The 20,887-nt window shown below is 40.0% G+C and overlaps 2 protein-coding genes across 9 annotated transcripts; one reads left to right on the top strand and one right to left on the bottom strand.

The window, feature by feature from the left end:
- Positions 1-2,850: 2,850 nt before the first annotated feature.
- tp53i13 (tumor protein p53 inducible protein 13) lies at positions 2,851-10,239 on the bottom strand. Of its 2 annotated transcripts, XM_006803911.3 has the most exons (10): positions 9,979-10,239; positions 9,463-9,662; positions 9,264-9,341; positions 8,937-8,972; positions 8,462-8,520; positions 7,679-7,757; positions 5,728-5,856; positions 5,192-5,392; positions 4,085-5,075; positions 2,851-3,954 (listed from the first exon to the last, which is right to left on the bottom strand). In XM_006803911.3, exons 2-10 carry the CDS (start codon positions 9,577-9,579, stop codon positions 3,848-3,850), a joined length of 1,797 nt encoding a protein of 598 aa, XP_006803974.2. In that variant the 5' UTR covers positions 9,580-9,662; positions 9,979-10,239; the 3' UTR covers positions 2,851-3,847. The 2 variants fall into 2 exon arrangements, with proteins under 2 accessions (XP_006803974.2, XP_087706944.1); XM_087850818.1 differs by having other exon boundaries at positions 9,463-10,239.
- A 1,313-nt stretch (positions 10,240-11,552) lies between these two features.
- On the top strand, positions 11,553-20,462 carry LOC102794660 (uncharacterized). Of its 7 annotated transcripts, none has more exons than XM_087850816.1 (24): positions 11,553-11,644; positions 12,204-12,349; positions 12,485-12,580; positions 13,093-13,161; positions 14,999-15,101; positions 15,448-15,488; positions 15,810-15,881; positions 16,029-16,085; positions 16,180-16,242; positions 16,344-16,436; positions 16,548-16,667; positions 16,774-16,878; positions 16,980-17,099; positions 17,261-17,344; positions 17,547-17,583; positions 17,687-17,727; positions 18,343-18,385; positions 18,474-18,574; positions 18,669-18,752; positions 18,873-18,929; positions 19,049-19,105; positions 19,203-19,310; positions 19,418-19,699; positions 19,880-20,462. In XM_087850816.1, the coding sequence occupies exons 1-24, from the start codon at positions 11,581-11,583 to the stop codon at positions 20,180-20,182; spliced, it is 2,346 nt and encodes a 781-aa protein (XP_087706942.1). In that variant the 5' UTR covers positions 11,553-11,580; the 3' UTR covers positions 20,183-20,462. The 7 variants fall into 7 exon arrangements, with proteins under 7 accessions (XP_087706942.1, XP_087706941.1, XP_087706940.1 ...); XM_087850815.1 differs by having other exon boundaries at positions 18,669-18,755; XM_087850814.1 differs by having other exon boundaries at positions 18,669-18,790; positions 18,872-18,929; positions 19,055-19,105.
- Positions 20,463-20,887: the final 425 nt, after the last annotated feature.

Genomic DNA, 20,887 nt, shown 5'->3' with positions numbered 1-20,887 from the left:
TTACTGACTGTCATTTTTTATTTTATGTATTTTTTTTTCCTTGTCTCATTTAGTTGAATATGGAGACAGGTGGGAGTATGTGTTAACCTCTTACTGGGATTTAAGTCTACATGCACACAAACAAACAAACACACGAATCAGCCTGTGAAAAAAAGGTCCTCGACATTTCTCAAGCGCTCCTTTTCAAAGACAGTTGAGTTTTTATTACATTTTCCTTCATGTGATATATACATCTTATGGCCGTGGGGTGTTGAACAGTTGCCAAAGGCATGGTGCATTATGACTGGACCAGGATCACAACTGCTCCTCCTTCATGTCCTCAGCTGTCTTTTTTTCCCCTCTTTCTTTGCGCTTGATTTCTCTTACTGTTCGCCTCATTACCAGAGCCAGTGGAATCATCTCAGAATCACCTTCGTAATCATTTTTTCGCAGTGCCAAGCAGAATAATAAGAACATCTGGTTTCCACATGGAGGATTAAGCCCCAGTCTTCCTCAAAAAGTGCTTATGTGGCACGGGTGCTTTACTTGGTAACTGTTGAGTGTCATTAAGCGGACACACTGGTGTGTCGGGAGTTGAGCTTTAAAAGTAGACCTGTGGAGAAAAAACAAAAGCACCAGATCTGGCAACCAGGATCACAGATAGCATTCTGAGGTGCACTTGATTTAGTTTGCCAAGTATTATTATGTTGTTGTTGTTTTTTTTTACCCTTGAGACTGTTTGACAAGCTTCTGTGGAAGCCTGCGAGCAGTTTTCTGTCACAGCCTGCTGATCTGGGCCACAGAAGTTGTCTCTTTTTAGCCATCTGCCTTTCTGCAGACAGCGTTGGGAACAAAACTCAGTTCAGTTCAACCGACTTATGTCAGTCGCGTACTGTGCCGAACAAAACTGGTCATATCTGTAAACACGTTGGGAACTTCTGGGAGGACTGTCCTCTTTCTTTTTTTTCTCTCTCTCTCTCCCTTTTCATTTTTTTTAAAGTTAAGATTCTACTCTAAAACCTTCACCAGTGCTCCAGCAGCGGGTTTCCTCGGTAACAGAGAGATTTCCTCACTTCGCTCTTTTGTGTAATCTCAGCGTTCAGTTACTCACCTGAAACACTGAAGGATCAAACTACAGTCACATCTCAGTTTGTGTCTTGTATTGCTGCCTTTTATTTTTCCCCACAAGATGACAAATTGGCTCCAAACACCTTGAGGTAATGCCTCATCATTTCTGTCCACTCCCCCCCCCCGGCAATATTTTATGGTTTATATATATATTTTTTAAATCTTTTACTCTGATCACTACGTGGGATTTCAGTCCATGTCCCCTCAGTCTTTGACATAGTTGCACACATGTCTCTGCATGGGAGGGAAACTTGGACTGTGCGTTGAAAAACTCTTGAAATGTATCATTGTTTAATATTGAATGCCTTTGCACATCGTCATCATCATCTCTTGTATGACTGGCTGAGTTGCGGTGATCTCGTACTGACTGCTGATACAACAGAAATACTACCACACTTACACACACACACACCAACACACACAGGGGGCCAGCAAGAAGAACGTGTCCCCTTTAATCATGATTGCCCATGTTTTAGTCTAGAGCCATATATATATATATATAAATATATATATGAACGTATATTTTTCATGCTATATTTTATATTAAGCTGTAGTTTTTGTTTGTGAGATATTTATATATTTGTTGGCCTAAATGGGCTTCAGGCCATGACCTCTGTTCACCAAGTCCTTGCTCACCTCTTAAGTCTCGGCACCTGATGTACTTGGAGTTGTTCAAATGTTTTGAGGTTACGGTGTGGTGTTACTATGTAGTCATATTGTACATATTAACGATCCTGCTCGTATCCATGGGAAGATGGGAATGACAACGTGTCTCCTTTGATCTTAGTTGCACTATTTTAACACCTGCTGGATGACGTAGGATCTGCAGTGTTTACTGCACTCTCCCAAAGGTCTTAGCTCAAGTACATTGGGTGCAGGATTGGAGTTGGCATATGGAAATATGGGTGGGGGTATGGTCTGAAGCACACTTGGGCTTAACACTACAGTCATCTCAAAAGATCACGAGGAGGGGGGAGGGGGTCTTAAAAACGCACATGGCCCAGTCCTCCTCTGAGTTAGTGGACACTACATAGGGTGCCTCTAGTGTGAATGTTTAATGCTCGTGTCAGTTTTGTCACACTTTGCAGACTTTATATGCCTTCATTCTGTTCAGAATTTAGCACATAGACAACATCAGACACTCACCCTTATCGGTTGGACCAAGCCATGCACAGGTACAAACATTGACTCTTCAGCCAGACTTTAACACACACACACGCATGCACACACACATCAGATTCTCAGCCGTGACAGTGCACTGTAGCCTGTGCTGTCGCATTCCTGTGTTTCTTCACAGCTCGACAGTTTGGGAGATGGGAGAGTTATCTTTTAACAGAAGACAATTAAGAACTGTAAAGTAGGGAAAACAACGACTTCAAAAGGTCAATCGTAATGGAAACTCATAAGCTGTACATTTGTAATAAAATAATAAAACAATTTAATTGTCCAGGGTTTGCCTGCATTTCTTTTTCTTACTAAATGGTTTTTCCCCCATATAGGAATTGTTAGTACATGTGCAAGGAGCGTTTCAGCTGAGATGATACTCGAGCCTTTCACTGTTGACAGCAGATGATGCTGATGGAAATGATGTCGTAAGGCAAAAAACCGCTGCAGATGGTGCTAATCTGCACGTGTATGCAGGCAAAGTAAGCAGTAATTTAAAGCTAAATTTCTGCTTGGCTGGAAAGTAAAGCATGTCATTATTTTATCAGCTTTGTTTTTGCCCAAATTGAATATTTAATTTAATTGCCTTTACACATGTTTATACTTTTTTTTAAAAGGTAATTTTAAAAAGTATTGTAATAGTTCTACCTTCAAAAGTTGTTTACACATCAACATTCAGCCACAGCTGTAGCAAGTTTACATCAAGTGTTTGGGGGAACAACAAAAACAAAACCTGACCATCTTGCACTTAAAGTGGACCTGTTATGCTTTTTATTATTTTGAACTGGTAAATGTGCAATGCCACATCAGCAAGCTAATGGACCATTTTAAGTACACAATCTGACTAAACCCCATAATTTTTGAGGCGTCTATGATGGGAACTGCAAAAGTACATTTGAGATCATTCAGCAAAAACTTTTCACACTCTGCCTTCCATTGTGGTCTGGATCATCACAGTTCAACTCACGTTCTCTCCTCCTCCTTCAAAAAGACCGGATCATTTTGTTTTCCCCCACACATCCATTACTGATCTGGATGTTCTAACTTTACAGTTTTAATTTTAATCCAAGTACCTGTAGACTCACTCTTTACAAATCACACAATCACATCTCCAGAATGCAGCTATTCACATGTTTGTTTGACAACACAAACATAGCGTTGCTTACAACAGCAACTTACATTTTGCATATCAAACCTTTACAGTTAAAAGAAACATTTCTGTAAAACTAATTCTGAAAACATTTTTAAAGCTTAAGAGTTTTGGGAACTATTTGGGGAATGGCTGGTTATAATTTAACTGTTCTTTTGGAAAAAACTTTTTTTTGTCCTTTCAATTAAAAAAATATTGACATGTTAAAAATATGACATGGTGGGTCCTCTGTCAAATTACTATGAGCCTGTTCATTGTGGTTGTAAGGCTGCTACAGTGCGTGTAATTTACAACATTTAGGTTCTCTCAGATAAACTGCACACCGTAGGTGTAAGACGAGTCCAACATACATAACACAAACTTTTCCTTCAGGTCCCCTCTTCCCCCTCATCACTCCAAACAGTGTTGGGGGTGTTTCTTTCAGTTCTACGGACATTCATCTGAGCTGGAGGAGCTCGGCAGGAGAACGCATTCTTGCCTTCTGCCCCTTTTCCGCCTTCTCTTTGCAATTCGCAACCTTCTGCGGATCACATCTGGAAGAAAAAACATAACAGGAATAAGCTTGGCTTGTAAGCTCCACCTAAAAGAGAATGTGTATCTTTCAGAAAAATTCTAATTTAATTAATGCATAACAGCTCTATTCTTCATCCCTGATGACGTTACCTGCAACGCTGTCGTAGTCGTCGCTTGGGTTGTGCCAGTAAAGGCTCGGCGTGATCCTCCAGTGGCGGTACAGGCGAGTGTGAAGCACTGACAGAGTCAGGAGAATCAGCAGGAAGCCAAGCGCCGCTGCTGCCCACACCGCTTCGTCCGTCCTCGGGGTCCTTCGCAGCTCTCTGCATACAACAGTAGCAGCAGCAGCTTGGGCCTCTGATCCCGAGGCCTTGGCACAGTCACAGTGTTCACCTGGTGCGCAGCTGTTGCAGTCACGGCTGATAGGCTGGCTGTGGCTGGCTGGCTGTGGATGCTGTTGTGCCTGAGCCTCTGACTGGGGTTTAGGCACAGAGTCGGAGCCAGTGCTTTCACTTTTTTGGTGAGATCCTGGGGCGCATTGGATCTGCGTATGCTCCAGTTCTCTCTCCTTTACATCTACCACTTCATTATCCTCCATGTTGCCGTCAGATGAGTCGAGGATTTTCTCTTTAGACTTGTCCACTTTGGTATTGTGTTTAATAGTGTCTGTTTCCTTGAGAATCCGGGCTTCAGTAAAGGTAAAGGTTCGTTTACTGTTCACACCATGTGCAGAAACAGGAGAGTGGTTCAGTTTTCTGAGGCCTTTCCGAGCTTCTGTCTCAGAGATATTTAAGGCCAAGGGAGCTGTGAGCCTGGGTTTAGAGGCTTGAGTTGGAACCTGAGGAGCTTCTCTGGAGCTAGAAAGATCAAAGAGTTTCCTCTGATCTGCTGATGATCCAAGCGTGCTGCTGTTATTCTGACCATCTCCTGACTGCTGAGGAACAGTTCTGGAGACATTTGCCATAGTGTTATTGCTCTCATTGCTGTCAACAACTTTCAGGGCAGCTCTCATCTGCCTGGTTTTGCTTCCCACTTTTCTTTGTTTTGAGCGTTCGCTCTTCACGCTGTGCTCTAGTTCAGCCTCTGTGGCTCCGCTTAACAGAGAATAGATGGTCCGCTCACAACACTGCCTCAGGGAATCCTGCAATGTTAGTTATATCAGACAACTGAAATTACTCATTTATTTACTAGTCTGTACGTTAAAAAACATCACATAACTCAACAAAGCTAGCTCAAACTTGAGTCATGTTTCCTAACCTTCATTTTTGTTGGTTGTTCTAGCTGATGCAGCTCTGCTGACCAGGTCAGCAGCAGGGCATACGTCCTCATCTGCGTCACACCATCAGACTCTTTTCTTGAAGTCTGACCTCTGTGATTGACCTCCAGCCAATCACAGAGGTCTAAAGACGCGGCGGTGGACAGCTCCAAGGTGCGACCCCAGGACACAAAAGCTACAGGCTGATCACAGAGCAGAGAAAACACATTCGGTAACTTTCCTTTCTCCCAGAGGCTAAAAACTTATCTTGTACTTCATGATGCCATGAAGTACAAGACCATCACTACTGCCTGAGTGCTCTTAAAAAGGCCTTTTTTAACAAATAACTGACAGTTCAATGACAGGACAACACCCTCAACAGTCTTTGTAAAGCAAACAATGCTTTCGCATCTCGTCTCTCTCCGAGATCCTGAGTTCCAATCTGAAATGGTATTAAATCTAACAAGCATCCGTGTTTAACATCCCAGAAGTCCAACAAATTCTGATGAAAACAAAGGTTGATGAAAGTGTTTCTTACCATGTGTTTATTAAGCTGTGGGTGTGGGGTCATGATGTAGGACTGCAGACAGGAGCGAGCCAAGTCGGACAGGATCTGACGCTCGCGAGGCGGTGCACACGGATGGTAGAGCAAAACTGCCGCTCCACGCTACAAAACACAAAACACCGCACGTGTGACCAGAATCTCCCCATTATCCACCATTACTGCAGCATTCTATGATTAATTAACATCTATGTACTCAAGTGCTTATAACAACATAAACATTGTATCAACATAATATTTTCTGATTAGTCCTTCTAATGTTGCTTTAAAAAAAAAATCAATATTCCTATTGGTCGATGTTCTCTCTGTGGAGAACGATAGCTGAGAACTAGTGATCCACATTATATGCTGGCATATTACTGCAGGAGGCCAAATCTGTGATTTTCAAGGAAAATTCATAGTCGGTGTCAATCCTCCTACCAAGGGTCCAAACACATAGAAAATAACGGCTGGTACACTTGCCTGGTTTACTCTTAAGCTGCACTAAAAACTACACACCGTGTCTCGACTGCAGTTTGATATGAACATGAGTTTCAGCTTGGAATTTTATAAAGGCTAATTTGTAACTCAAGATTTAGGTGTGTGTTCTACTGTCAACAACCGCCCGATTCCTCTGTGCTTTTATCTACTGTATTCGGATTTTACAAGCGTTCCTTCCTAAAGCAGAAACCAAAAACAGGTAGGCGACTGACCTTCCCACTACACATTTTTACTTGTCACCATAGAGAAGGCACAGGTGTATCAATGGTGGCTGCCTTCCTTTTAGGAGAGGCCACCTGTTTGGTGCGGGCCGTACAAACTATACACATTTTCCATACTGTTACAATTAAAAATGTTTGCTGTGATTAAAAAAGTTAAATAAGTAAATGCTGAAACGTGCTTGTTTTGTTAATGGGTGATTTTAAATTGGCCATAGTTATGAATGTATAATACCCTAACCTAGATTAAGAAATGGATGGATCAAGGAATGAAAAACAAAGAAATACTCCAGTCCTGCTATTGTTATTCATGGTATGGCTATAAATGCTTCATGACAAAATGACAGTTTCTCTCTATTAAATGCGAAGAGTTTTGATCCTGAGCCAAAGATCACCATCCCCACACTCAAGCACAGAGGTGGAAACTTTATGCTTTGGGACTGTTTTTCTGCTAAAGGTACAGGATGCCTTCGCCACATTGACAGGTCAAAACACTTTATCTAAAAACTCTGCATTTTCTCTCACTTTACAGTTAGCTCCTCCCTTGTAGAAAATGCTGTTCTGCTACCAGTATGTCTGTCCAGGTTTTTTTATTGGTGTCAGCAATCCCCCCTTTTTTTTAATGTAAATACACACAGGGCTAGAATTAAAAACACAAAACACAAAGAACGCACACTGTATAACACTACAAGTGCACTGTCACAGTGATGAGGATTAACCATAGGGAGGTGTGTTTAGGGTAGTTTTTATTTAGCAGTATAAAGTTACTCTGTTAGTTGTTAAACGCTAGTATTTGTGTAGCTGTGAGTTATGGAGTGCTGTGTGCTTTAATGAACTTTAATGCACAAAACAGTAATACCCATAATTTTGCTGTACTTCAGTGAGGTGACAATAAAGGTTTCCTAACTGTTGGTTCTAAGTGATCCGCTGCTTGTTGTTAAAACAGTTTTGCAAACTAACTGAAGATGCGCCCCCCAAATTAACAGGTTGTTATTATAAGTTTAAACGCAATACACTAGCGGAGGGGGGGGAAAAGTAAGTCAATCAATAAAGTATGGCCTCAAGGTGGATGTGACTGAGTGCTGAAAAACACATGTCCTGAAAGTACTGCAAAAAGGCTCAGTTTACACAGAATACACAGGATGCACGTATCTCTCCGATGAACAGACAAACTGATGTTTCAGAAGATGCAGAGGCAGCAGCAAACCATGTGCAATAGTGCAACTAACCTGCAAGTTATTGAGCCACCGCTGAGGAGGACAGTACAAGTACTCTCCGCTCTCTGCTCCTATTGGTCTGTATGCTCCACTGCAACACAAACACCAACACAGAAACACAGGTTAATGTCTTCAAAAGCCTTAACCCTTTCACGCAGAGTGGTCACTAGTGGACACCTTTCAAAGGCTGTTTTCTTGTATTTGTGTCAGTGTTGATGGTATACTTGCACATAAACCACTACATTGGACACTGATGTGTCACTCCATACCCTGCCACCCACTGGTCGTTTAATGTTACTATAGATGTAAGACGTGTTTCATTGTAATTATTGTTATTTAACCCTGTCATGCATGAATTATGACAACCTCAATCAGGATTTTTTTCTTAAATATTTTTATTAATCTTTTCATGCCTAAAGATGAAAAAAATACAGTGGTGGAACAAGAGAGCCAACACACCGATGTTCAGTTGAAAAATCTATAGCAACTGTGTGATGCTATCATGTCTATATGGGCCAAATACTGAGGAACGTGTGCAGCACCTTGTTGAATCTCCACCATTCTAGAGAATTAAGGTAGATCTGAAGCCAAAAGGGATCAAACTCGGTATTACCAATGTGTACCTCATAAAGTGGCCAGTGTGTTGCTCACTTTAATGTAGTAAAACAATGCTTTTTGTGACAATACTAAGCTTGTGTATCTGTCAGCTCTTTGTAAAAACAGAACTAATTGTATGTCCGTCCAGTAAGGTATTCTGCAGCTCTAATGAACTTACTCACAAACCTTTACACTCACCTGTTGGGAATGCGTTGATAGTAGGAGATAGATTTATCCATGCATATTTGCCTAGCTGGCTGAAGTGAAAACATCAAGCACACAAGACAAACACTTAGTTTGCTTCTAGTAAATTTCACACAAATTACTTTTACTAAGAAAAAAAGCTGGTTTGGTTAACTCAAACTGAATCTTGTTGCAACTAACACACTTGCTTGGTAAAGCCTTTGAGCTAATACATGTACTGGTTTCAAATGTCAGCTGCGAGAGGCTCCAGCTCCCTCAGGACAGTACATGAGGAAAAAATGGTTAAGAAAATAAAAGAATGAATGGGTTTCAAATTTAGTGAACTATGAATGGGACTTGTTTGGAGTGTTATCCAGTTGCACTTTGATTTTAGGAGATAACCAAGTCATGCTTTATGTTTAGAGGGCCAAAGGTTGCGTAAAAAGTCCAGATATGAGATTCTTAAGTAAACTGCCTGGTGTTTACTCACCTCAGGATTGTACGCTGTGTCAATACTCGGGAGTCTCTGAAAAGTGGAATTAGAAGGAACACTTGTAATCTGGGAACAAAGCAACCCCAACAACTAACTTCACACTGTTACATATGTAACAGTGAAGCCGCAAGGTGATTCAAAGCGGGTCGAGCAGCTCTAACAGCTCATTTGCTGTGTGTGCAGGGTTTATCACAACAGTCTCATTCATATGATTGTTTGCATTTCCTGGCAACCGGTGTAACTGCACCACACCCCTCCCATATGATTATGGGATTATTATGGTGGTAATTTGTTAGACTAAAGTGTATGAATTTCCATGTTTACCTGAGTAAACTCTGGCCATGCAGACGCAGCACAGTCCCAATAAACAGCATCCGCAGGCAGGTCCCTGTCTAAAGAGAGCTATCACACACACACGTAAAATAAGTGAATTTTAATCACCAATACTAGGTTATAAACCACATGACTTAAAACATGGATGTCATTTACACCAGCAGACACACACAGGTAGTGAAACTGTTACCTTTCCATTATCACATCCTTGCCCCAGAGATCCGAAGACATAGCACCGACCCACACTAACCCACAGCACTGCCAGCACAGTCACCGTCAGCGGAGCGGACGTCGCTGACCTCGGCATGACGACGACCAGTCAGTTGAGTTTAGCTAGAAGTCATAGCGCACCGTAGGTCCTCCACGTACAGAGTGGCCGAAGAAGTGACCCTTTAAAATGCCCCAAAACACAAAATGTGTTTGGTACAGAAACATGACCAAAGAGCGGTGAGACGTGCCGATGAGGGTCAACAAAGTAACCGTCCCTCTGTGCCGGCTTTCCGCTAGCAAACGAGCGTTAGCTAGCTCCTCTACATCATGAAGTTAAACTAGACTGACAAACTCGTGATTTAAAACACAAAAAACGTAAATAAAAGAAAGCCTTCGCCTTCGCCAGAGTTTGGTATACAACCTAAGGTACAGCTACACGCTGTAACTTCTTCCGGATAAATTTCAAAATAAACCTGCTGTCTTCCGTTGACCTTACCTAAAGTTGCTTCTCTTTCCCCATATTAGTTGTATTCAAGAGGAATTTTTAAAAAATATATATTTAAAATGTATTTTGATTATTATTTTTTAATCTTCAAGTGGTATTGTGGGACTTCATTTCGCTCTTATTTAAGCCCCCATTTCCGGATCTCAAGCCTGTAGCCTTTTTAGCTAACTTCACTGACCAGTTGTGCTACGGAAGCGACGAAGAAACAGATTTAGAGGTATCAAACACGCGGCTCGGGGACCCGTGAAAGGGCCTGTGTTGTCCCGCTGACTAACTGCAAAGTGTGAAAATTGCAGTAAAGTCCTTACAGTCCTCTGAGCCACGTCTCACTTTATTGGTTTATTGAAGATGTGCAAATATGCATGGAAAAAAGTATATAAGGCAAAAAGACTTTGTATGATAATAACATATATGAAAGTCAATATTTGAGATGAACACTTTTATTCTTTACAACAGCCTGAACTCTCTTAGCCAAGCTTTCTTGTCATTTCTTACATTGCCTATTCTTCTCTGGGCCTCTTGAAGGGCATTAAATGCTTAGGTACATTTTTTATGCTTGAATAATTCACAGCTCAGCGTTAAGTGGGTTTAAAAAGAAACTTCTAAAAACGGTCTGTACAAGGACTGGACTGAAAATGGGTGGGAAAAAACCTTTGAAAGACTTTCGGAAAGCACTATTGCATTTTACTGCATTCTAGCATTTGGCAAAACTTTTAATGGGGCAAATTGCATTTGGACTCATGGTTTTAGTTTTTCTAAGCATTTAAACATCTTCAGAATGCACTTTGTTGCACTTTAATAAAATTTTGATAACACAAATCCTTCCTTTTTAAATAATATTTCTCAGTTTATTTTTATTTTTCTCACTCCAGATCAAAAAGATTGTATGTGGCCCAGGAACACCCCTGCTTAGCAGAATGTTGTGGTTTTAAGTTAACCATGATCCTCCACTAGGAGGCGACATAGCAGCAACATGATTAAATCACCTCTCTCTCTCTTTCTATTTTTTTCCTTTAATGCTCCACATTAAAGGCAAAGAGCTTTATTCCCCTAAACCTATTCCTACATTTTGGAATCATGGATAGTTTTTTTTTTTTTTTTTTGATAATTCCCTGCTTTGACCTGCTAGAGCAATGGCAATCCTCCTTCTGCAACACTTTCCAAATTTTTTAATTCATGCAGATAATGCACACAGGCTACAGTCCAGTCATAAAACTTGCACCACCTGTTTGCACAGGTAAACCAGCCTTTCAAGCTATGTAAGTCTCATAACACAAACAGATGGTGACAGTCAAATACAATGCATGTAAGCAGCTTTCTGAATAAGACTGAGGCAAATAAATACAATTTAGAGAATTAGATCAGATAATCAGCTATCCTCTTAAAAGACAACCGTGAACTTTTCGTGGTGAAAAATAACTGGTGAGTACAATAAAAGATGACAGTCAGAACTGATTGGTGACTTTCTTTTATAGTGACCTTTATTTTGAAACTGATGCGGGGAAGTTTCTGCTTTTGGCCCTCCCAGTTTCTCCACCCCAGGGCTCCACACACCCACACCTTGTTATAAATGTGATCAGGTGGCTTTGTCAGATGAGACCTGGACTCCTGGACAGAGGAGAGAACTGGACCGAAATGGAGTCCACCCTCCTCAAAGGTTTGCTATTTGTTAACTGGCTTGTTTCTTTTTTTCTTTTACAGTTTGAAAAGTGTGGATTAAATGTATTTATTTTTGGATAATGCCTTTTTTAATGTGCAGAATAACCACTGCAGGGAGATTGCAGCTGATGCACTCCTACCGCTTCATATTTGTAGACAGCAGGCTCTTTTTAAACCTTCCTTCTGCTGTCAGGGGTGTGGCACTTCCCCAAATTGTTAATTATTAGAGTATTCACTGATTTATAGCCAAATATAAAGTATATGCAGGCACAGTTTTAGTGTTGATGACTGATTTTTAATTTCTTTGTTTTAACCTGGCTGTCCTTTTAAGAAAGTTGGATAACAAGGAAGTCCTGGCATATGATGCTGTCATATGTGTTTTTTTTTAATTTATTTTAATATTTTATTAAAAGTGCATGTTAAAAATAGGCTGATAAGACAGATGATCCTCAATAAAGTTCGTATATACAGATTACTCATTAGTTGAGCGTTCAGAAAAATTGATGTCTTTCAGGCAGATATTTGCAACACTGCTCACCTGAATTGTTTAACTGCAGGTGGAGGAGACACTGCAGGTGTCCAGCCTGCAGCGGTGCCCTCTGGCGGTTCGCAGCCCCCGGCTGAAGTAGAAGGGCCTGCGGAGCTGGCCAAGACGCAGGGAGACAAGACTCAGATCGGGAAACCTGCAGGAACAGGAGATGAGGTGAGCAGGAGAAACAAAGCACACACGTTGTGACTTTTCCATTATCTAATGATAGTGAAGCAATTAAAGCAGCTCTGTTCACAGGCTCAATTTCCCCACTGAAGATAACACATCTACTTCTCTTGTGTTTACCAGGAGATGTATTCACTTGACAGCTCTCCAGACAGCGAGGATGAGGGTATCGGCAAGAAAGAAAAGAAGAAAAAGAAAGTGAAAAAGAAGAAGAAGAAAGTAAGTGTGACAGAGTTCAGTAAAGTGAACTGCCGATGAAAACGGTATTGATTGTATTTGGAATTTTTGGTTTGTAAATATTTTCTGGTATCTGCTAAGTTAACTCAGCAGTTTTCTTAAGGATTTGTCCTGATGGGAGCACATGTGGTGCTGAAATGATGAGTTACAGCTTCTTACAGAGGAGTGGAGTACAGTCAAACAGGAGAGAATCGTTTGTTCCATGTGTGGCTCAACTGTCGCTTTTTGCACAAGTGGTTAATGACATAGCAGGGATAGGTGTGTGTGCATGTGTGCTTGTTTGTGGAATTTTTCTTTATGTGTGTTGCCAAGTGCCTGAAGGGCCTCTCCCATATGCAGTCACAGACACAACTCGCCTTCGTATGACAGAAACTCACTGGGGCATGTTGGCCATGGCTCATTCCTTCTCATGTATCGTTTCATAAACAAAAGATTGTTTACATAAACTTCTGTACGTAAAATTAAGCACTAATATTCTCCGTCTTCCTTAACAGAGCTCCAGCTCCTCCTCATCATCATCTTCTTCATCTTCCTCCAGTAGCTCCTCAGACAGTGATAGTGAGGTAAGTTGCAGATTGACACGTGCTGATCAGGGTTTCAAGACGAAAATTATTTGTTCAACAAAAATCTAAATAAATGCGATCTTCACATGTGGAGCCATGGAAGAAAAACCCTTCTCAAACAGCCACTTCAACTTTCAGGCCGAATGCCTCGTGTTATTTCCAACCACTATTTGATATGGAGGTCACAGTTTGTCACACACCACCCGTAACACTGGGGCATTTTTAACTAGTCAGTGTGAGCAAAAGTGTGCACCAAAATGTTGCTCATGCATCCGTGCAGAGCACTTTGTGTATATTGGTAAATTGTAGTTTTGCTGATAAAGTGACAAAGCAGTTTTACCCACACACCCACATGACACACACATTTACACCTAACCACAGATCCTGTGATGGGTCTTTGAGAGCCTTTTTTAAAAGCTCCTGCTAAAGTCAGGCATCCAAAAGAGTTTTGTGAGGGCTGTCCAGAGCGCTTTTGTTCTCAGTATGTTGACACATGAGACACAAAGTCAAACACAACAGCAGACCCTCGACAGAAGTAAGTTGTAATGATTGATGGCTGATCTAGAGGCTTCAATTCTAATGTAATAAATCTGAATAAGTGTGTAATTTCTGTGATCATGTGACTGGTCTGTTTTCATTAGAATTTTCACCTTTATTAATAGATTCTGGTTTTAGGAGAAGCCAGGGTGTTCTTGCTCACATGTAGCTTCTGTATGTGCTTATTACCAAGTAGAAAAACATGACTCCCTTGCAGCTCCTTGCCTGCTCTAAACTGTCATTTACCAGGTGCTGCCATTACATGACTTAGTCATGACAACATTGCTTGCAGTCATTAATTCTAGCCATCTTGATGTTTGCTTAGGAATGTGAATACCCTTCCAAACACTTAGAGAGTTTTGCAGTTTTGTTTATGCAAATCCTTACGAAAAGCAGCTATACAAAGTCCTTGGCTGGAAGCACAATTTCAAATCGGCTCACATGGGATTGATTGTCCCGTTTAATTATGTATCTGCCTCAGGTGAGGATACTGTCAAAAAATGCTGTCTGTTCAGTGAATATTTAGGGTGGATTGAATCTAAAAACTGCATTTTTATCCTGTCTCTCAGCAAACTAATAGATAAGCACGCCAGTCTTCTCCCTGCTCTTGTCAATTTCAGCTCTTAAAATAACTCAAGGAGCACACACTGACTCACAATTCCAGTTTTGTCTAGTTTTCCAATTTTGCAACTTTTAGATGACTGCAGTCATATGATGACATGATGTGGGTGTAAAGTCAGGAGACTCAGGAAAAGCCAGTTATTTTGCTATTGCATGATTTTAAGATAAAAAGACAAAGGTCAAAGACACAAACATGAACATTTCAAAGCAACAACCAGTTAACTGGGTCACCTCTGATAGGACTTAACAACTGATGAGCTTTATTGTGACTTTATTTAACTTACTGAAGTAGAAGGTCTCAAAAATAAGTATACAGAGCAGCAGAAATGATTTCTCAACAGACTTTAATGTCCTGATCTGAAATGACAAACTATGTGAGAGGAACACGCCCATTAACAATAATATTTTTGGATCTCATCTCAGCTACCGATAAGTTGTGTCTGAGAAAGTTATGTGTCTTATCATGAGAATACAATAACATATCAGTTGTGTGCACGCTTCCATGCATCACTGCTCATACATGGTTATGCATGGATGTGCATACTGTGAGTTGGTTTTGACGTCTGATTTTGAATCCTTCTCCCGAGTCTTTTTTATGAATACAAATGCAACACTGCATGAATACACGCGAAATAAAAATGCTTTTACAAAACAACTGCTGTTCAATGTTTCCTGGCAGGATGAAAAGAAAAAGAAGAAGAAGAAAAAGGAGAAGGAAAAGAAGAAGAAACAAGACAAGGAGAAAGAGTATATCCACGACAGTGTCGTCGTATCTCAGGCTGGTAGGTGATCTACGCTATTTCACGATGACAGTTTGTTCTTGATTTCTGCTTTGCAGCGTCCCCTCGATGAGCCTGAAATTTCAATTAAATCAAACGGGTAGTTTGTTTAATTTGCCGTTCACAGATACTGAACATTCATTGGGTTCGTGGAGTAGTGCTGAGGTCAGCTCACAAAGCCAGAATGGGGGCGGTGTCTAGATCCCCTTTATAACAACATGTCCTAAACTATCCTGCAACCCTACATTCTGTGATCATAGTAGACCAGCTGTTTACATAACAATATGTCGTTTTGTTTCCAGAATGATTAAACTAATGCATTGCATTTTGTTGCATTCAATCTTACCAGGTTCCAATGGCCAAATAAAACATGCAGACGATCTTGGTCAGGTGAGAGACAACTCAAGTCTGTAATTTTATACATTGCATTGCTAAAGAGGTCGACGCTCCAGTAACACCTGTGGTATAAAGAGCAGCTTTATTAATCGACCAACATGTTTTTTCATCAGGATTTCATCAGATTCATGAGAAATGTATCGCATACCATAATTTACATGCCGTACATGTTTAGCAGAGAAATTCTCAATTTGAATCAGTCATAGAGGTCCTGTGTACCGATCCACCAATCCACTCAGTTGTGTGAAAAAACAGAGCACAATACATCAAAACATTCCAAACTTATAATTGTAATTTTTTTTTAATTTGTCTCAGGATTTTAGCTCATCAGATGACGAGGATGACAAGAAGAAGGAAAAGAAGAAGAAGAAGGAAAAGAAGAAGAAAGTGGGTTTAATTTCCCCTCCAAAACTGGCAAATTGTTTAATAAGACTATCAAATTTCAACATACCATAAATGACAAATGACAGAGACAAAGGATAAATATATGGTAGACTATGTTAATGAATATTTATTATACGTCCTCTGTCCTAGGAATCTTCTTCCTCATCATCTGACAGTGAGGACGAAAAGAAGAAGAAAAAGAAGAAGGTGTGAAACTCACCATTGTCACCACATGTATGTAACTCTGAGGAAAAAGACAGAGAATGATTTATAATTAATACTTTTTATTCCTTTCTCACAGCAATCCAGCTCTTCTTCATCTTCTGACAGTGAAGATGACAAGAAGAAGAAGAAAAAGAAGAAGGTATGAACATCACTATGATGTGTCTGTCTGCCTGATGTGTCTGCGTTAATGTGCAGACAGAAATAGATTTTATGTGAATACTTTTTATTCCTTTCTCACAGGACTCCAGCTCCTCTTCTTCTGATAGCGAGGATGACAAGAAGAAGAAGAAGAAGAAGAAAAAAGACAAGAAGAAGAAGAAGAAAAAGAAGAAGGTATTCCCCGTGTTTCTTAATTTTCAAGTGAATAATGTATTTTACTTCTGTGTTAAAACTCATTAATTAAAGAGATTTTTGTGTGTTAACTATATTTTTTTCCTTTCACAGGACTCCAGCTCCTCGTCTTCTGATAGCTCTTCTTCTTCATCCTCTTCTGACAGCGAGGATGACAAGATGAAAAAGAAGAAGAAGAAAAAGGACAAGGACAAGAAAAAGAAAAAGAAGAAGGTATTGTCCAAGCGTCTTAATTTTCAAGTGACTAATCTTTCTATTTCATTTGTGTTTAAAAGTTCATTAAGACTTTTTTGTTTTAAATACATTTGTTTTTCCACAGGACTCCAGCTCAGATAGCTCCTCTTCTTCATCTTCTTCTGACAGCGAGGATGACAAGAAGAAAAAGAAGAAGAAGAAAAAGGACAAGAAGAAGAAAAAGAAGAAGGTAATGCCTGAGGTTCTTAATTTTCAACTGACTAATTTCTCTATTTCTGTATCACAGTTCATCAATGATATTTTGTTTTAAACATATTCATTTTTCCATAGGACTGCAGCTCAAATAGCTCCTCTTCTTCTTCTTCTTCATCTGATAGTGAGGATGAGAAGAAGAAAAAGAAGAAGAAGAAAAAGGACAAGAAGAAGAAGAAAAAGAAGGACAAGAAAAAGGTAAAACAGATGTGGATGTTTGTTGTCCTCTTACATTCATATGACGTTACAAAATATACAGTCAGTATCCAGGCATGAACAATGAAGAAGAAACCTTACCATAGGGTTTCATTTCTTTATTTAAACAACAAGATGAATTATGTTTCTTTTCCGTAATACAGGATTCCAGCTCTTCATCCTCATCTTCTGACAGTGACAAGGAGAAAAAGAAAAAGGACAAGAAGAAGGAGGACGATGAGAAAAAAGTAAACTAACTTGTGTTTGTGTTTAATAAAAGCATCAGTCCTGTTGCTCTGTGGTAACCTGCCCACAGTGAACACATTTACCCTCTCACTGCTTTTCACTATCAGGAAATGATTCCTAACAACTCAGCTTTTATCATTTATTTAGGAAGTTTATTTTTTTTTTAGCTTAACTGTGTGCGTGTGCTTCTGTGTCTTCTTTCAGGATGAAGAGCAGAGTGATATTGTTCTGTCAGCAGCAGGTGAGTGTTTTCTACTTGCTCTTGTGCACAGTAATATAAATCACAGAAGCCAAACATTTACATTATGTTGATCCTTTTGGTTGTCTTTTCTCCATTTTTGTAGGTGGTGTGATTCCAGGACCAGATGAAAAGGTTCCTGGCAAGGTGAAATATTTGCTCACCCATACGTTTTCACACTACACCTGCATGCACAAATGCAATACGTGCAAACAAAAGGGCAACAGCTCCTGGTTCTAAAACAATGAAGCCGATGCAAACTTATTCTCGATAATTTTTCTCGGTTGCCAGTTTCAGGTTTAAGTAAGGACTGCATGATGTTCCTTTTATATATTATGATTGCCCTGTTGGACTCAGAAAAGATGATAAAGCTGAGTATGGTTCAGTGCAAATTTACTGTGTGGCTGTACCGGGATAGCTAAAGATGACTGTGCACAAGAGACAAAAGCTTGAGAGAGATTAATGGAGCCGACAGGTTTTTGGGATCAGCCTCAAGTGGCTAACAGAAGAACTACAGGTTTTTTTTGTTTAATTTTTCTTGCTCTGGAGTTTGTTGCTTCATTGAAAAGATGATTCCAAAGGAGTTTTCAGTATCCTTGGTTTCTCCCCATGTTGAGAAAAATAAAATGTTTACAGCTGACTCAGTGCTTTAGGGAGCCTACAAACAGGAGTGGTCACATCATGGTGACCACTCCTGGTTTTATATAGAAAGGCATGACAGGAAGAAAAAAATATGATAATTACTTCCCTTTCCCATGACAGCTTCAAACTTCAGACGATTGCAAAGTCTCCTCTACATTGGCTGGTATGTATGCTTCTCTAGCTCTTACATAGATCAAATAGCATTGATGGCATTGGCAATGGTATTGATGGCAATGATGTTTCCTGTCTAGCGGGGGAAGTAGAGGCAGTACCTGGGGATGGCAACCTGAGTGATGATGAAGGAGAAGGAGGGGAAGAGAAGGACAAAAAGAAGAAAATGAAAAAGAAAAAGGTAAAAGATTGTCAGCTACCCATACAGAACTCTAATAACAGTACTACTACTAATAATAATAAATGAAACTTGTAATTGTTCAACTCTTTTACAGGATTCCAGCTCCTCTTCTTCTTCCTCTGATAGTGAAGATGAAAAGAAGAAAAAGAAGAAGAAGAAGAAGAAGAAGAAGAAGAAGAAGAAGAAGAAGAAGAAGAAGAAGAAGAAGAAGAAGAAAAAGGTGGTTAGAAAAAGTCTAAATATATATTTTACAGAAAATCGTGTATTTCTGTTACTGACTGACTGATGCACTTTCTAGGATTCTAGCTCTTCTGATGATAGCTCCTCTTCTTCCTCCGATAGTGATGATGACAAGGTGAGAAGAACATCTACAAATATCGCCATTTTCGTCTTTGCAAATACATTTGACGCACTCAAAATTATGGAAGATAGAAGATTGCACAATTTAAATTGAGTCTTCTTTTTCATATTTAGAAAAAGAAGAAGAAGAAGAAGAAGAAGAAGGACAAGAAGAAGAAGAAGAAAAAGAAGGTGAGGGGCCATCCACTTTAAGGTTTTAGGTTGACTTTATTTATTTATAAGCTACTGTAATTCCTCTAAATGAAATATGTTCCTTGTTTTTGTCCAGGATTCTTCTTCTTCATCAAGCTCCTCGAGTGATTCTTCTAGTGATGATGATAAGAAGAAAAAGAAGAAGAAGGATAAGAAGAAAAAGAAGAAGAAAGACAAGAAAAAGGTAAAGAAGAGTGGACTCACTGCCTCCTCCTCCTTTGTGTATTTTCAAAACTCTGGTTCCTATCCGTCTTATGATTGTGTAACCTCACTATCATATTTACATCCCAGGATTCCAGTTCCTCTTCGGGTTCTCCTTCCTGCAGTGATGATGACAAGAAGAAGAAGAAGAAGAAGAAGAAAGACAAGAAGAAGAAAGACAAAAAGAAGGTAGTTTTATCCTGTGTGATGGAAAAAAAATGTGTCTCTGCTCATTTTGGTAATCATGTTTGTGAGTTGATGAGTTTCTTCCTCTTCCTTTCTGAGCAGGACTCAAGCTCCAGGTCAGGCTCCTCTGGTAGTGACAGCGACAAGGAAAATAAAAAGGAGGAGAGTGAGAAAAGGGAGGAACAGGTAAAATGACTTGTAACATGCTAATATCATCATATATGAAAGAAAAATGACGAATAATAATTTTAGTGTTATTCTTTTTTACCAAAGTTTTGGCTCCTTGGGAAGTGAAATTAATAGAAACAACAAAAAAAGCTTTTAATCTAAAAATGTTCAAAATGGATTGTTAATGTTCATTTCCAGGACCACCCTGATGGTGAGCAAAGCAGCCACCCTAAAACCAGCGTTTCAGCCTCAGGTGGTGGTGGACCTTCTGCCAGCTCCAAGCCAAGTGATACTCCCAATGTGTCTCTTACATCTCCTGCCTTGAAGCTGCATCCTGTCAGTTCTTCAGCTGCCACCAAGCCATCCCTTGTAATCAAACGTCCCAGCTACATGGAGAGCCTGATGGGCACCCCGAAGAAGACTGGAGACAGCACGACACACTCCACTAGTTACCTCACCTCAAAGGATCTGCTGTCAGGGCCCAGACCTTACCAATGTTAAGATGTCATAGATCTTAGTCATCAGCCAAAATCTGGCCTGCATCACACTGGAAGCACTTAAATGTAATCATGAATGCTTTAATGATGTTACCTTGGGTCATGGTTTCATTGGAGGATCAGTAAATCTTACAAAATAAATACACTGCTTGATTAGAGAGAAAAGATTTGTGTTTTTAAAATTGACAAGTTTACAATTGACAGTTGTAAACTTGTCAATTGGTGGAGGAAATGTCAATTTATTAACATGTTGAAGGTTTGAGAAATAAAAGAGCGTGAATTCATGTTTGTGGTTTGTGTTTGCTCTTATTATTACTAGTTGGTGCATCAGCACTTTCTACTAGAGGCCGCTTTCATTATAAGCAGTAAATTCTATATCTACAGTTAATTACAATGTAAATATTTTATACATGTAACTACTCTAAACTGCTGTCAGGAAATACAAATTATAAAAGATGAAAGGAGTACAAGTACAAGTACCTCGGGCTGTGGGTGGACAACAAACTGGACTGCAGAGCACCTGCATAAAAAAGCCCAAAGCCGACTGTATTTCCTCAGGAGGCTGAGGTCTTTTAACATCTGCAGGAAGCTCCTGAGGATGTTTTACCAGTCAGTGGTTGCTGGAGTACTTTTCTATGCTGGGGGAGCAGCACAGCAAAGGAGGACTCATCCAGGCTGGAAAAACTGATCAGGAAGGCTGGCTCTGTGG

This window comes from Neolamprologus brichardi, chromosome 14 (genome assembly GCF_056152115.1).
Source record: "Neolamprologus brichardi isolate AB-2024 chromosome 14, ASM5615211v1, whole genome shotgun sequence".
Taxonomy (NCBI): domain Eukaryota; kingdom Metazoa; phylum Chordata; class Actinopteri; order Cichliformes; family Cichlidae; genus Neolamprologus; species Neolamprologus brichardi.
This window is presented reverse-complemented; position numbering and strand designations above follow the sequence as displayed.